General features: G+C 42.7%; 1 protein-coding gene across 3 annotated transcripts in view; it reads right to left on the reverse strand.

Annotated features, from left to right (window-relative positions):
• LOC311147718 (neural cell adhesion molecule L1-like protein) overlaps positions 1 to 16,520 on the reverse strand; it is a 72,520-nt gene that overhangs the window by 15,492 nt on the left and 40,508 nt on the right. For 2 of the 3 annotated variants that reach the window (XM_084184473.1, XM_084184474.1), the window contains exons 24-25: positions 11,772 to 11,903; positions 9,127 to 9,199 (exon numbers count right to left, since the gene is read on the reverse strand). In XM_084184473.1, coding sequence (XP_084040599.1) covers positions 9,127 to 9,199; positions 11,772 to 11,903 — 205 coding nt within the window. Of the gene's footprint in view, positions 1 to 9,126; positions 9,200 to 11,771; positions 11,904 to 12,285; positions 12,448 to 16,520 lie in introns of all 3 variants that reach the window. The other variant, XM_084184472.1, reaches the window with a different exon arrangement.

A 16,520-nucleotide genomic window follows, 5' to 3' on the forward strand; every position in this document is an offset into this window, starting at 1 on the left:
TATGTGTTGGTTAGTTTGTGTGTTGTTATTCGCCTGTCCGTTAGTGCTACGTGTTTTCTCTGTTTGTTGTTTTTGTAGTTTACGCAGAGTTTGCGTAATCACTCGCCTCTGGTTTATGTTGAGGCCGTTCATTTGTATTGTGCCTTGTGTTGCACTAGTAAACTTTGTTGGACTAAGCTTCGGTGTCCTGCGCCTGACTCCCACACCACATTCACCTCAGCCATTGACAGAACAACACACCACATATGGAGTCAGCAGGAGCAGTGGCGGCACCCAAGTCGCTGGAGGATCAGATCAGCGACCAAGACACCATGATCCGGCAACTTGGGGCCGCCATGAACGAGGTGTCCAACACTCTGCGCCGGTTGGTTACGGGAGAGGTGCCCACGCCTTCGCACACCTTACCATCACCATCACTAAGCTTCGGTGTCCTGCGCCTGACTCCCACACCACATTCACCTCAGCCATTGACAAGACTGAGTGAATCAGGCTTTCATGGTCGAATTGCTGCAAAGAAACCACTACTAAATGACACCAAGAAGAAGAAGAGGCTTGCTTGGGCCAAGAAACACGAGCAATGGAGTTACATGTAGCCATGGCTCTATGTAGTACTGTGCACCTCCCATAGTCTGTTCTTGACCTGGGGATTGTTAGACTGGTGAAAATCTGTCCTTTGGTCTGATGAGTCGAAATTTGAGATTTTTGGTTCCAACCGCCGTGTCTTTGTGAGACACAGAGTAGGTGAATGGATGATCTCCACATGTGTAGTTCCCACCGTAAAGCATTGAGGAGGAGGTGTTATGGTGTGGGGGTGCTTTGCTGGTGACACTGTCTGTGATTTATTTAGAATTCAAGGCACACTTAACCAGCATGGCTACCACAGCATTCTGCAGAAATACGCCATCCCATCTGGTTTGGGCTTAGTGGGACTATCATTTGTTTTTCAACACGACAATGACCCAACACATCTCCAGGCTCTGTAAGGGCTTTTTGACCAAGAAGGAGAGTGATGGAGTGCTGCATCAGATGACCTGTCCTCCACAATCCCACGACCTCAACCCAATTGGGATGGTTTGGGATGAGTCGGACCGCAGAGTGAAGGAAAAGCAGCCAACAAGTGCTCAGCATATGTGGGAACTCCTTCAAGACTGTTGGAAAAGCATTCCAGGTGAAGCTGGTTGAGAGAATGCCAAGAGTGTGCAAAGCTGTCATCAAGGCAAAGGGTGGCTATTTGAAGAATCTCAAATATAAAATATATTTTGATTTGTTTAACACTTTTTTGGTTACTACATGATTCCATATGTGTTATTTCATAGTTTTGATGTCTTCACTATTATTCTACAATGTAGAAAATAGTAGAAATAAAGAAAAACCCTTGAATGAGTAGGTGTGTCCAAACTTTTGACTGGTACTGTATATATCAAATATATCTATTTTTTTTAAACATATTTTTCTGTATTATGTTCCCCTAACCCTACCATCCCTCACTTCATTGAAGTAATCTAATGGAAAACAACTCGTAGGCTTCTACCTCCAGCTTATACATACTATATACATTTTACGGACACAGTATATTTTACAATAGTCATCTTTTGTTTGTTTTTATTCCCATCCTTCAGCTCCCCTCCTCTGAAAATGTCACGACTTCCTCTGAAGCTGCCTCTTCTCCTTGTTCGGGCAGGCTTCGGCGTTCGGGCAGGCTTCGTCCTTCTAGCCACTGCCGCTCCATGTCTCATCATTCCATTTGTTTTGTCTTGCACACCTGGTTCATATCCCCTCATTAGTACATGTATAAGTGTTCCCTCTGCCCCCCTTGTCCTTGTGGGTGGTTGTTTATTGTGAGGAGAGAGTAGCTCTGTTGAGCTACGTGTATTTTTGTATTGCCGGGGTATATTTTCCCCGTGTGCTTGTTTTGTTCTGTTTGACGCTATCCACCGTAACTATGTGCTACGGAATAAACTCTGTAATCTGTGATTTACCCTCCAGCGCCTGACTCCTTCAAATCACCTATCAATTACAATTGGCTTAGAACAGGACCGCACGACTGGCCCTTAAATGTACAGTGAGGGTAAAAAGTATTTGATCCCCTGCTGATTTTGTACGTTTGCCCACTGACAAAGACATGATCAGTCTATAATTTTAATGGTAGGTTTATTTGAACAGTGAGAGACAGAATAACAACAAAAATATCCAGAAAAACGCATGTCAAAAATGTTATAAATTGAAATAAGTATTTGATCCCTCTGCAAAACATGACTTAGTACTTGGTGGCAAAACCCTTGTTGGCAATCAGAGGTCAGACGTTTCTTGTAGTTGGCCACCAGGTTTGCACACATCTCAGGAGGGAGTTTGTCCCACTCATCTTTGCAGATCTTCTCCAAGGCATTAAGGTTTCGAGGCTGACGTTTGGCAACTCGAACCTTCAGCTCCCTCCATAGATTTTCTATGGGATTAAGGTCTGGAGACTGGCTAGGCCACTCCAGGACCTTAATGTGCTTCCTCTTGAGCCACTCCTTTGTTGCCTTGGCTGTGTGTTTTGGGTCATTGTCATGCTGGAATACCCATCCACGACCCATTTTCAATGCCCTGGCTGAGGGAAGGAGGTTCTCACCCAAGATTTGACGGCCCCTTTGATGCGGTGAAGTTGTCCTGTCCCCTTAGAAGAAAAACACCCCCTAAGCATAATGTGTCCACCTCCATGTTTGACGGTGGGGATGGTGTTCTTGGGGTCATAGGCAGCAGTCCTCCTCCTCCAAACACGGCGAGTTGAGTTGATGCCAAAGAGCTCCATTTTGGTCTCATCTGACCACAACACTTTCACCCAGTTCTCCTCTGAATCATTCATTGGCAAACTTCAGACAGGCCTGTATATGTGCTTTATTGAGCAGGGGGACATTGCAGGCGCTGCATGGTTTCAGTCCTTCACGGCGTAGTGTGTTACCAATTGTTTTCTTGGTGACTATGGTCCCAGCTGCCTTGAGATCATTGACAAGATCCTCCCGTGTAGTTCTGGGCTGATTCCTCACCGTTCTCATGATCATTGCCACTCCACGAGGTGAGATCTTGCATGGAGCCCCAGGCCGAGGGAGATTAACAGTTATTTTGTGTTTCTTCCATTTGCGAATAATCACACAAACTGTTGTCACCTTTTCACCAAGCTGCTTGGCGATGGTCTTGTAGCCCACTCCAGCTTTGTGTAGGTCTACAATCTTGTCCCTCACATCCTTACAGAGCTCTTTGGTCTTGGCCATGGTGGAGAGTTTGGAATCTGATTGATTGATTGCTTCTGTGGACAGGTGTCTTTTATACAGGTAACAAACTGAGATTAGGAGCACTCCCTTTAAGAGTCTGTTCCTAATCTCAGCTCGTTACCTGTATAAAAGACACCTGGGAGCCAGAAATCTTTCTGAATGAGAGGGGGTCAAATACTTATTTCCCTCATTAAAATGCAAATCAATTTATAACATTTTTGACATGCGTTTTTCTGGATTTTTTTGTTGTTGTCACGCCCTGGCTCTGGGGACTCTTATATGTTGAGCCAGGGTGTGGATTTTCTATGTGTTATTTTCTATGTTTTGTTCTAGTTCGTGTATTTCTATGTTGGCCTGGGTGGTTCCCAATCAGAGGCAGCTGTAGCTTGTTGTCTCTGATTGGGAACCATACTTAGGCAGCCTGTTGGCACTAGTTATTTGTGGGATCTTGATCCGTAAGGTTTGTTGTTTAACCTAGGACTTCACGTATCGTTTGTTTTGTTGTTTTGGTTCGTGTTGTACATTTAATAAAGTATGTACGCCTATCACGCTGCGCCTTGGTCCGTGTCTAATAACGATCGTGACAGAAGATCCCATCATAAAAGGACCAAGCAGCGTGCCCAGGAGGAGAAGCTGGCGATGGCTCAGGTGGGCGAATGGTGGTCATGGGAGGACATATTCGCGGGCAGAGGGCCCTGGGCAAAGGTACAGGCCCTGGCAAGAGAGGAGAAACGGCACCAACCGTGGCGACGACGGACACACGAGAGGCAACCCCAATAAAAAATTTTGGGGGGGGGGGCACACGGCATGGACGACGGGGCTGCTGGAGGCAGCTACAGGGCGCATCGGCGATTTAGGAGAGGAGGCCACCAGGTTTGGGGGGCTGGAAGGGTGGTTGGCGGAGCTTAGAGGTAGAGCAGAGCCAACTCCCCGTACTCAGGCTAGGCAGCGTGAGACTGGGCAGGTTCCGAGTTATGCGGAGCTACGTACTGTGCCGCGAGTGTTCCGGCACAGTCCTGGACGTCCTGTGCTAGCACCACGCACGTGTCGTGCTAAGGTGGGCATGCAGCCAGGACGGAGTGTGCCGGCTCAACGCTCGTGGCCTCCAGTACCCCTCCTCGGTCCCGGATATCCTGCGCCAGTGCCACGTGCTGTAGTGTCAGTACGAGTGCACAGCCCTGTACGTCCTGTGCTGATGCCTCACACAGAGTGTGTGGAAATAGGCATTCAGCCAGGACGGGTTGTGTCAGCTCTCCGTTCCAGACCTCCAGTCTGTCTCCACAGTCCAGCCCGGCCTGTTCCTGTCCCTCGCACCAAGCCTGTGGTGCGCGTCGCCAGCCCGGTCCGGCCTGTCCTGTTCCTCGCACCAAGCCTGTGGTGCGCGTCGCCAGCCCGGTCCGGCCTGTTCCTGACCTCGCACCAAGCCTGTGGTGCGCGTCGCCAGCCCGGTCCGGCCTGTCCTGTCCCTCGCACCAAGCCTGTGGTGCGCGTCGCCAGCCCGGTCCGGCCTGTTCCTGCTCCCCGCACCAGGCCAGTGGTGCACGTCGCCAGCCCGGTCCGGCCTGTTCCCGCTCCCTTAACCTAGGACTTCACGTATCGTTTGTTTTGGTTGGTGTTGTACATTTAATAAAGTATATACGCCTATCACGCTGCGCCTTGGTCCGTGTCTAATAACGATCGTGACAGTTGTTATTCTTTCTCTCACTGTTCAAATAAACCTACCATTAAAATTATAGACTGATCATTTATTTGTCAGTGGGCAAACGTACAAAATCAGCAGGGGATCAAATACTTTTTTCCCTCACTGTACACGGAGAGCTAACATTAATAATATGCATGTAAATCTCTCATGGCTCAAAGTGGAGGAGAGATTGACATCATCACTACTTGTTTTTGTAAGAAGTGTTGACATGCTGAATGCACCGAGGTGTCTGTTTAAACTACTAGCACAGACACCAATGCATACCCCACAAGACATGCCACCAGAGGTCTCTTCACAATCCCCAGGTCAAGAACAGACTATGGGAGGCGCACAGTACTACATAGAGCCATGGCTACATGTAACTCTATTCCACATCAGGTAACTGATGCAAGCAGTAGAATCAGACTTAAAAAACAGCTGCAAATACACCTTATGGAACAGCGGGGACTGTGAAGAGACACACAGACACGCACTCTACACACACGTACACATTAATTTTGTATTGTATATATATGATAGTAGAGTAGTGGCCTGAGGGAACACAATGTGTTGTGAAAAGTGTTATGAAATGTAATGTCATGTAATATTTTAAAATGTATATAACTTCCTTAATGTTGCTGGACCCCAGGAAGAGTAGCTGCTGCCTTGGATTTATATTAAGAAGCAAAGTGGAAACAGCATCGTAGTCATCAACATTGTTGCATGTGCTGCATTGACCACCCAGACTGAACGCAAGTGTCTCGTGGTCGAGCAACAACAAATGCGCTCCTTGAGTGACAGGGAGTGGGGCTATGTCTGTGTCGAAAGCAGCATGGAAAGAGAGAGAGCAGAGAGAGATGACTCAAGTAGCAGAGTAAACTATAAAAATAGACGTTACACATGGCGTATCACAGTTAACAAACAAAACATTCAAATACCGTTACAGAAGGTTAAGTAAAAACCCAAACTGGTCTGTGCAATAATACCGGTATATAGTCAATTATAAAATGGGTGATTCGAGCCCTGAATGCTGATGGGCTGACAGCCGTGGTATATCAGACCGTATACCATGGTTATGACAAAACATGTATTTTTGTTCTAATTACATTGGTAACCAGTTTATAATAGCAATAAGGCACCTTGGGGTTTGTGGTATATGGCCAATATACCACGGCTAAGGGCTGTATCCAGGCACTCCGCGTTGCGTCGCGCATAAGAACAGCCCTTAGGCGTGGTATATTGGCCATATATCACACCCCCTCTGGGCTTTTTTTTTTAAATACGGTATACTGCCCAGCCCTAACCCAAACAACAGAATGGTGTGGGCGAATACCGGTCATTAAAAATATTAATGAAAGTAAACAGCTGATTGGCCTCCCGAGTGGCGCCGTGGTCTAAGGCACTGCATCGCAGTGCTAGCTGTGCCACTAGAGATCCTGGTTCGAATCCAGGCTTTGTTGTAGCCGGCCGCGACCGGGAGACCCATGTGGCGGCGCAGAATTGGCCCAGGGTAGGGGAGGGAATGGCCGGCAGGGATGTAGCTCAGTTGGTAGAGCATGGCGTTTGCAACGCCAGGGTTGTGGGTTCGATTCCCACGGGGAGTATGAAAAAAATATAAATAATGTATGCACTAACTGTAAGTCGCTCTGGATAAGAGCATCTGCTAAATGACTAAAAATTTAAATGTAAAAAATTATTGGCCAGCTCAGCCAATGAGCCAACATTACGTCACGTTATATAAGTAAATAGCAAGCATCTTTGAAACAGCTGTTTGAGATACAAGTTTGAGGTCGGGTTTTTGAAGTATTTTTTCTAAAATGTATGCTTTGGCCACAAATACGAGTAAAGGACGAGTCAACATTATTTGGTTATGAGTTAATAGAATATAAACTTTTGAAAGCAAGATTTTCACTGGACAGTTACTTTAAATATTCTGCAAAGGCATGCATGCGTATGCTTGAACAAAACAGATAAAAAAGACACTTCATGGCAAATGTAATGTCCATTAGTCTCGTGGAATTCTAATCTCATCACATTTTCTTCAACTGAAATAAAAACTAATTTGTTATATCTATTGGGGTTTTTTCATGGCATCTCGTCACGTTATCGTCATTAGTTTTTGTCAGGGAAAATAGATAATTGCCAAATATGTTTTGTTATATGTAGTTATTGTTGACTAAATTAAAGATGCCCTATGCAGAAATCGCATCTAATAGTTTGCCTAATTTCAGTTTATGTGACAAAATAAGCAAGTATAGTGTAGAGAATCATTGTACCATCTAAACCATGGATGGGCAACTGGCGCCCTTTTGTAGTTTATTTTATTTATTAATTACATTTTTGGGGAACTCAGTCGGGGTCTCCACTTACTGTTGAGAGTTAGAATACACAAGGTGCAATTTCGAAATGTGGTTGTGCATCAACAGTCACTCAATTAGCCCATGTCAGCAATTTGTTTGGGGATTGGTAAAATTTGTCTAGCGGCCAGTTATCTAATGTAGCCACTGCAACCCCTCATGATGAGTTCAGGTTTTTTTGTGGCCCCCACCCCCATCAAAGTTGCCCATCCCTGATCTAAACCGCTGTGAAATATATTTTCCACAACCAAGAATATTGTATTTTCAGCTGTTTGAAGCTGGTGTACAAAACCAAAAGTAAAAGATGCAAAAATGAAACTTCAAAATGGGAAGCATAGAAATAGCGCACATAGAACAGATCTACTGATTCTTAGACTTGCTTTCAATGAGAATGACAGATCTATAACACACAATTTGGTCGGGTAGCCCAAAAAGTTACATATTGCCGCTTTAACACTGATATACACACACGAGCACACACACATGCGCACACAAACAAACTCACAGATGTGTGCGCACATGCACACGGAAACACACACAGCTAGCATGGCTTTAACACAGCGGGTGGTGGTGGGGGTTTGATGGGGAAAGGGTGGATGGGGGGCAAGGGAGGCGGGGTGAGGCTACCACCGTACAATCACTTCACTTCACTAATTGCTAATTGCCCAGGCTTCAGGACAGAAGGCAATTTCAAATCCCTTTAGATGGAAATTGCCAGAGTGCTGCTCATTCCGTACAGAGTGGCCATATGCAATCCCAGACAAACAGCCTGTCATTCCTAGTATTCCCAGGGGAGCACGCCAGGGCCAAGGAGATTAGATGCCAATTTCAGACTGGGCACATGGCCAGCTTGCAGGTGTCTCTCGACAAGACAAAGGGTCACCTCAGTACCAAGGATTTCTCATCCCCCTCACGAATGCCCAGGCCCATCAATATTTGGTAATACTCTACATTATCTCTGTCCCATTCAGCATTCATAATTCAGTGTGATATGATCATTTATCAAATGGTTCCACATACTGAATAGCCGTGACAAACATGAGACAATTGATTTGGGGAAGCATTAAGATATAGATGTGTAGATTTACATATCAGGCCTGTTAGAAATGATTTTCAATCATCTATTCAATCATCCAACATAAATTAACCTTTATGTATGATATTAGTTAACTTTTCAGGTTACATTGGCCTAATTTTAATTGCTATCAATCTCTCTTTCTTTTTTCTACATCAGAGCTTGAAAACAAATGCCTTTATAACACTAAGTGTTATGGTTACTGGTGCATCACTGATGGAAGTGCATCACTGATTTTTGATGACTTGGGTTCAATTCCAAAATATGTCTCGCCTTTGACCACGCGTTTAGTTTTTTTTTTTAGCTTTCAAATTCAGATTTGAAGGAAGTCTTTTGTCCTGCATGTCTCAGACACAATCACATTTTACAGCACATCTACTACATAGGGATTTGACGCAAGCGCACATGCACCCACCCAGACACACATTGACAAAACAAATACTGTACACACTTGGTTCCCACTCTACTGTACCATATCAATTGAAGGACAACAACTACCTACATTTTTTTATTTACTTAGCTGCAAACTGTTGGGAACTTTCATTTCTGTGCTGATCCAAGAAAAGCGCATGCATGTAAGGTTTTCTTTCGGGACAAGAGAAATGTACAGTAAGGAAATCATGAAATATATGGAAGTTGTTCTAATCTCATTGCCACTAAGCTCAATCTTAAATATATTATAGTGAAAATACATATTGCTGTCAATGTAAGCACTTCCATATTAAATCTCACCATTCTCAAGAACAATAGCGAATTGCTCACCTGTAATCACAGAATATGTCATCATTCATGCCCTGGGACTCAACTTCAGGGTGGAGATCCTCCTTTTCCTTTACTGTAAGATTGAAACATGTTCTATTAGGCTACTACCAGAAAGCTCTATACAGACTCTTATAATGTTTATTCAATTACATTTAAGGGAAGGAGATTGGGGTAACACTTCATAATATTTTCATGAAAAATTATTTATAAATTCATAAGCATTACAAGCATTACCATTCATAAAGATTAGGAACATGTATTATAATGTATAAAGCATTTATAAGCATTTTTACACATTTATAAGCATTTATATTGTCTTATTCATGAAAGTTAATAGAAAATGTAACCGGACATCATTCAAAACGACACTGTGGCAGATCCCAGTTGTGAGAAAGTAACATTGTCCCTGCACAGAGAAAAAGCAGGTCCTACCTACAGTACAAAACATGATTATTTTGATTGACCAAATGACATGAATCAGGAAGAAGCAGTGTGGTTTTCCAGGAGTACATGTTTGAATGCATTCCATCCCTGAGATATTGAGTGATAGGATTAACCTTTATAGGGTTCTTCAGATTGTCTCCATAGGGGAACCCTTTTTGGTGCTAGGTAAATCCTTTTCAGAGGGTTCTACCTAGAACCCTCTACTGTATGAAGGGTTCTTCCTAGAATCCTCTATAAATGGTTCTACCAATCATCTAAAGGTTCTTCCTAGAACCCTCTACGAACGGTTCGACCAATAACTATTTTAACTTTGAAGGGTTCCTCCTAGAACCCTATGGTTCAACCACCCTTATTAGCCTTTAAAATTAAACTCTTTATGACAATACATTACATATATCAAAGGCCTTTCTTCAAGGGCCTAGTTATACTCTAACACAGTAGTCTGAAACTCCTGGTTTACAGGCCACATCAGGCATTCAAGTCCTGCAACCCACATTCAGAATGACTGAAAGGGTAGGAAAGATTGATTAATGAGACTACTAAATCATCTAAACTGGAACAGCCATCTCAGTAAAGGGTGAAATAAGTCTAACTACTAACAGATTGGATTCATCTCTTACATATACTGTATGTAAGAGATAAAAAGGTTATTGGTAGAACCCTTCATAGAGGGTTCTATGATTAAACCTTCATAGAGGGTTCTAAGTAGAACAATTTACAGAGGGTTCTATGAAGAATGTAGTTTTCATGCGAAATCTGAGAAGCTTCATATATGAACAGGTAACTGCCAAAATAAAGGAAATACTTGAGTTGAGAGCTGTTATGGTGTGGGTTTCATTTTCCTGGTAAGGTTTAGGTCCACTCAAGAGGGCAAGGTAAACAAAAACACTAATAAATACAAAGCCATTCTGAGTGATCACCTTCAACCTATGGTGAAGCATTTCTATACTGATGGGAGTAGTCTCTTTCAGGATGACAATGCCCCAATCCACAGGCCACAAGTGGTCATTGAATGGTTAGATGAGCATGAAAACGATGTAAACCATATGCCATGGCCGTCTCTGTCACCAGATCTCAACCCAATTGAAATTTATGGGAGATTCTAGAGCGGCGCCTGAGATAGCGTTTTCCACAACAGTCAACAAAACACCAAATTATGGGAATTTCTCGTGGAAGAATGGTGTCGCATCCCTTCAATAGAGTTCCAGACACTTGTAGAATCTATGCCAAGGCGCATTGACACTGTTCTGGCAGCTCGTGGTGGCCCGACGCTCTATTAAGACACTTTATGTTGGTGTTTCCTTTATTTTGGCAGTTACCTGTATGTCACAACACATGTGCAACACAAATGTGTAATTTTCTCAATGTTGAAACCACAGAAAAATATGAACAACAAACAACAAATGACCAAAAATATCTCCTCAACCATCCTGAGTGCTCTTTTGTGCATCTGTACAAAATGATTTCCAACAGCTCCTTGTGTAAATATGATTAAAAAGTAAAGGGGCTTTCGAGAGAGACAAAGGAGAGGGGTTTCATGAAAAGCATGAGGACAAGTAAAGGAGGGAATCCAGGGGTGATGAAATATTCAGTGTTCATGTCAACAGCTCCCGCAGGTGGAGAGGGGAGGAGTGGTGAGAGCGAAAGAGAGTGGGTGCGACAGCAGCACCTTTGTGAGGCCGAGACGGGTGCACAAAGGCTAGAGAAGAGCCGGGGTCTGGTGCAGGTGAGAGGGGGAACAAAGCCAGCTGATTCCAACCTGTCTTTTTGACAACCCCAGTAATCAGCGGTGCCGGGCTGGGACAGGAGGGCCACAGCACAGAGAGAAGGGACAATTGGGACGGAAAGAAGGCCTCTAGCACCTCGCTGACGGTTCACACACAGGGTTGAATGGGGTTTGTCTGATTTCCCACATGCGTGGAGGGATTGGCATGCACAGTATGTAAAGTGCATTACCACACAGCTGAAGCTGTTGGCCAGGTTTGGGGTCCGTTTTGATTTCACTCAATCAATAAATTAACAGACATTACATTTGTGAATAAATAAAAAATCCCAGTTGAAAACAATAGGGTAATGTTCGGTTGACGAGTTGAAAAGCAATTTATTTCCTCTACTGAATTAAATAGACGCCAAAACCGGTGATGTTCAAAGATGAAACTGACCTTGGACACTGGAAGACATGTTTGGGTGAGGTGGCGTACCTGCATATTTGCCACCTTTGTTGCGGGTCACGAAGCATGCGATGAGCACGGTGAGGGTGAGGAGAGCCATGGCGCACATCATCCCGATGAACCAGCCCTGGGTGGAAACTCCCCCGTGAAGACTGGCCAAACCTAACCCACCCCAAACAGACACATGGGGTTAGTTTGTCCCATTCCCTAAACAACTCATATAAAAACTAGTACATTAGAAAACAGATAGCAGGAAAACTGCTTGGCATATGAACCATATGGAAGTCCGTTGAGGTCATGAAAATAAAAAAAATTTCTCAACAGACCTCCATAGTACAATGATATCCCCCATTGTTAGTTTTTTTCACTTTCCCCTGGTAACATTTGTCAATCACTTCTAAAATAATATTAAATGAAGGACTTCTCACCACAGACGCTGTCGATAATTGTCGATAAATGCTTGTCAATGTGGAATTAAGTTGTTGTGGGTGGAAATGACAGTTGATGGCTACCAATTACACACCATGGGACTATTCTCTCTTACCTTTGACTCTGGTCTGTATAATGTCTTCGAAAATACTAGCATTATCGAGCCATGACTTAGCCATGAGACGCACAGTGTACACCGTCCCAGGCTCCAGCCCTTCAATCATGTGGAAATTCTTAGAAGTGTTTACTGCTTCTGAAATCCTCCAGTTACCTTCACCTACAGGATTCGCACAACCATCATCATGTGTTATTATTCAGGCTAGCAGCACATAGTAAGGACTATCGCCATGCTAAACACTACTTCTATGACAACACAACACTGTAAAATACATTGTTTACAGTATAAATGCATTGCAAGTTACTGAAATGCAATAGCAGTCAGTTCGTGCATACAGTACAGTCAAGCCCTATATATACTTATGACTTGGGCTGTGTCGGTTATGACATTTTGTCAGCTGGTGATTGTCAAGCAATAACTGCCGGTCTCACTGTAATTGACCGTTAATGAACATAAATACATTTAGCATCTCCTGTCTTCCACACATAGCCTACAAGCCACTGATGCAGACCTTTGGAACATCTACATTAAAAAAAGTATAATAAATCCATGTAATATAACTTCCATTATTTATTTTAGACAGGTGTAAAGAAACATGATAAGAAGAAAATGTAGTCTATTTCAGAAGAACAGAATAGCATACTCTGCAATGTCCTTATGTTAGGCCCTGATCTGGCTATGCAATATGGCTGTGGACTACACTAGTTCATTTAGCAGGCAAGATTTGCTCTGAATTCCGTAGAATTATTTTATAGTATAAAGAATGCAATTGAACATAGCTGAATAAAATAGAAAGGATATTTTCTCCAAACGAGAGGGAGTGCACACATGCGGCTATTCTGTGTTGAGCGGTTAACAAAGAAACAGGTACTCCTATATGCTTAATTTAGAGTTATTTATGTAACTTTAGTTGTGATACAAATGTTGGGCTATATGTTTTGATTTTTATTACATTCTAAGGCTGCATGATGTGACTAATGACGATTTGTAAAAAGTTGCATGAAAGGCATCAGTATATCATTCACAATTTGACAAGCACTTGATAATGCCTCGGATTTCCCGGCTGCATCCCCTTTGTGTGGCCATAATCCCCCTAAAAAAATCCATGCATTTTGTGGCCAGTAGCCGTTATGCCCTTGGGCTGAATATAATAATTATAATTCCATTCTCCCCGCTGCGTGCCGAAGCACACATAGCTCTCAGTCACTTGATTGGGTCTTTCTCATAGGCTACAAGTGAAGACAGACACATCGGGGACGCACCTGCGCGCGACTTTATCCAATTCCATGCCGCATATTGAAGATATTGGAAGAACTTTCCACATGTACTTTTCGTCAGCCAACAAGATGAGCAGGCCTAACGAACAGCAAAAGCACTAGCTTATGTCAATCTACTATCCCCCATAGTACAAAAGTTGACCTATTCTATTCTGTGCGAGAAATAAATATTCCAAACATAGTCTGGGACAGTTGTGGGATGCGATAGATCCCAAATTAATTCAACCACTAGCATAAAAAAACCTGTTTTATGCAATGAGCCTGACGCAACAGATGAGAACATTTAGCTTAAAATGTTGATAAACTATTAGGCTATTTCTTCACATTATAAGCGCAGCAATGTGCACACAGCAGTAGGCTATAAGCGAGAATGTTCCATTAGCAGGAAAACACAATTCTCAAAAGTGACCACAAATGCGATTATGCATGTAGTGCTTTTATTATAAAGGGGCATTTTTATGGTGAAAATTATCTTCCCCAAACTTTAAACTCAAAGCTGCGTATGTATGCCAGTTAGGCTCTGCACCCATTGTAAAGCGGATTAATGTGCTTCATTTTAAGAAGTTATATGGCCACTTTAGTTGTGATACAAACCTTATCAAAACATATAGGCCTATGGGCTAGGCTACATGAGGTGCGACTATGATTTGAAAAGGTTGCCCAAAAAGAAGCATGCGCTGTTTGCCTTAAGCTGGGCATCATTCCCAAGTGATAATATCTCATTCAGAAGTGATAGGCTAATATTGTCACCCATCACACTATTCTTGATTTAATCTTGTCTTTACATATACTAAATCATATACTGTATGTGTGAAATTTGTTTTGATTTAGAATTGACCATTATCATGCATGTCTCGAAATAGGGGCAGCAAAAAAAAAATACATGTCATCTATGCACTTAAATAGCGAATGGAGGACGCTTTTCTCGTGGTTCATTTTCATGCCAGCCAGGTAGGCTTTACTCCTGTTTTAAAGAGAAGCAATGTGCTTAATATTAGAAAGGTTGAGAAATAAATATAGTAGGTCTAGTCTATAGAAATCTGATGGGATCCTCCTCTTTTTAATAGAGGCGATCACTCTGTTTTCTCACACAATTGCATAGCCTATAGAAATGTTGCGCAACATGAGCTCATGGGCTCTCATGAATTGTTTGATTAGATTTTCGATCACATTTCCATTGATGTCAGAGTGATTAGAGAGACAATAGAGTGTGGGGTACCAGGCAGCTAGCACGTTTGGTAGGCTACTAACGACCATCAGCAGCATCAGAGCTTGGAGAAGCCTAATTACCATGACTAAACGGTCACATGGAATTTGACTGCCATCATGACTCGTGATCGCCGGTGTGGCAGTAACACAGTCACCGTAACAGTCCTACTTATGACATATAACAACATTTAAAACAGAGCAACACACTGTTCTACTTTAAGGAAAACTAAGCTGTGGGGGTTAGAGAGTAGCTTACGGTTATTCATATAAGCGACATAAAGCTGAGAGTCCTGTTGCTCGTCCCTGGCAGTCCAGCTGATTTTTGCCAAGGTATCACTCACATAGGAGCTTATGTTCAACAGGGCTGGGACTGATAAAGAGAGAAGAAAGGAAGGGGAGAGAAAAGAGAGGCAGGGAAGAGAGGAGTAGTGAAGCCAAATAGGATCCCCCAAGTAAAGAACACTGCAGCCACTAGGCACCCTTCAAGGAGAATGTTAGAAAGCAAGGCAGGCAGCCTCTACTTGATTGTGTGGAATTGGATTTGGTGTACAGGGAGATATAGAATGTAGGCAAGTCATCTGAGCTGCCATTTCTGACATCCCACATGCAATAATATCTAAATACATCCGACTACTTAATGTCTGGAAATGGTATTGTTGTCGGAGACACAGAGTGGAAAATTAATCATAATAGAAATATAGCAAGGAACAAAGGAGCATCATAGTAGAAGTGTGAGTATGTAGTATACCTAAGGAGGAAAGAGTTGCATTCACAGGAATCGAGCTGGGAGGAATGAGAGAGCAGTTCTGCCCTGAAATGAAAGACGCACCTCAAGTTCCAATGTACCCATTGAAATAGTTTCTACATTTCTACAATTGTCTTGTTTACGTAATGACCAATTTCAATTGTACTTTGTCAACATTTACACAACATCTACAACGAAGGTCTACTAGTGGTAGGCTGAGTGCCAGGTATCAATGTAGTGTTATTGAATGCTGAAACAATTATGTGTCCAGGCTATACAAATTGATATCTCGCCACCAATTACAAATGACAATTTATGGTTAGAAATTACACTGCTACCACTACTGTATACTACAGTGGCGTCATTCAACACATTTTTATGAAGGGCCACTGATGGCCAAATTCTATATTTTTGCATTAATTCCATATCTTGTTTTACTACAAGCCTAAATCCCAGAATTAGACTAGCGAGCAAAGCTGGTTGAAATGATGTCAAAATAATTGTAAAACAGATTCTAATGACATAATTTCAACCAGTTTTGCCCGCCGGGAAGGGGGCATGTGCCTCTTTAGTTTCGATGGGCATGACACCACTGGTATACTGTTACTAATGTTAGGCCAACATTAGCGCAATTAACAACACACTACTACCCTACCGGAAATGTCACACACAATTAACACATTCCGTTTGCAATTCTAACATGTTCCAATGGCATGTGAAATTACTTGATAAACAATTTCCAAAACATTTGAAATATATTAAGGAACTAAAAATCCACTCCAAACTATAGCTTTTAAGGTAATTGTGAAAGCAAAGATGGGGTAGAATGCATTTTACATTCAACATGTTACAGTTCAATGTGTTGCAATAAAATGTGTTATTGTGTAATTAATGTATTTCTAACACATTTTTAACATGTAGATTTCCGGTAAGGTACTACTACCACAACTACCACAACTACCGCTATCTGTATCTGGTATTCTATCCAGGAAGCCTATGGA

The sequence above is a fragment of the Coregonus lavaretus genome, assembly GCF_964263955.1.
Source record: "Coregonus lavaretus genome assembly, chromosome: 20".
Classification (NCBI taxonomy): Eukaryota; Metazoa; Chordata; class Actinopteri; order Salmoniformes; family Salmonidae; genus Coregonus; species Coregonus lavaretus.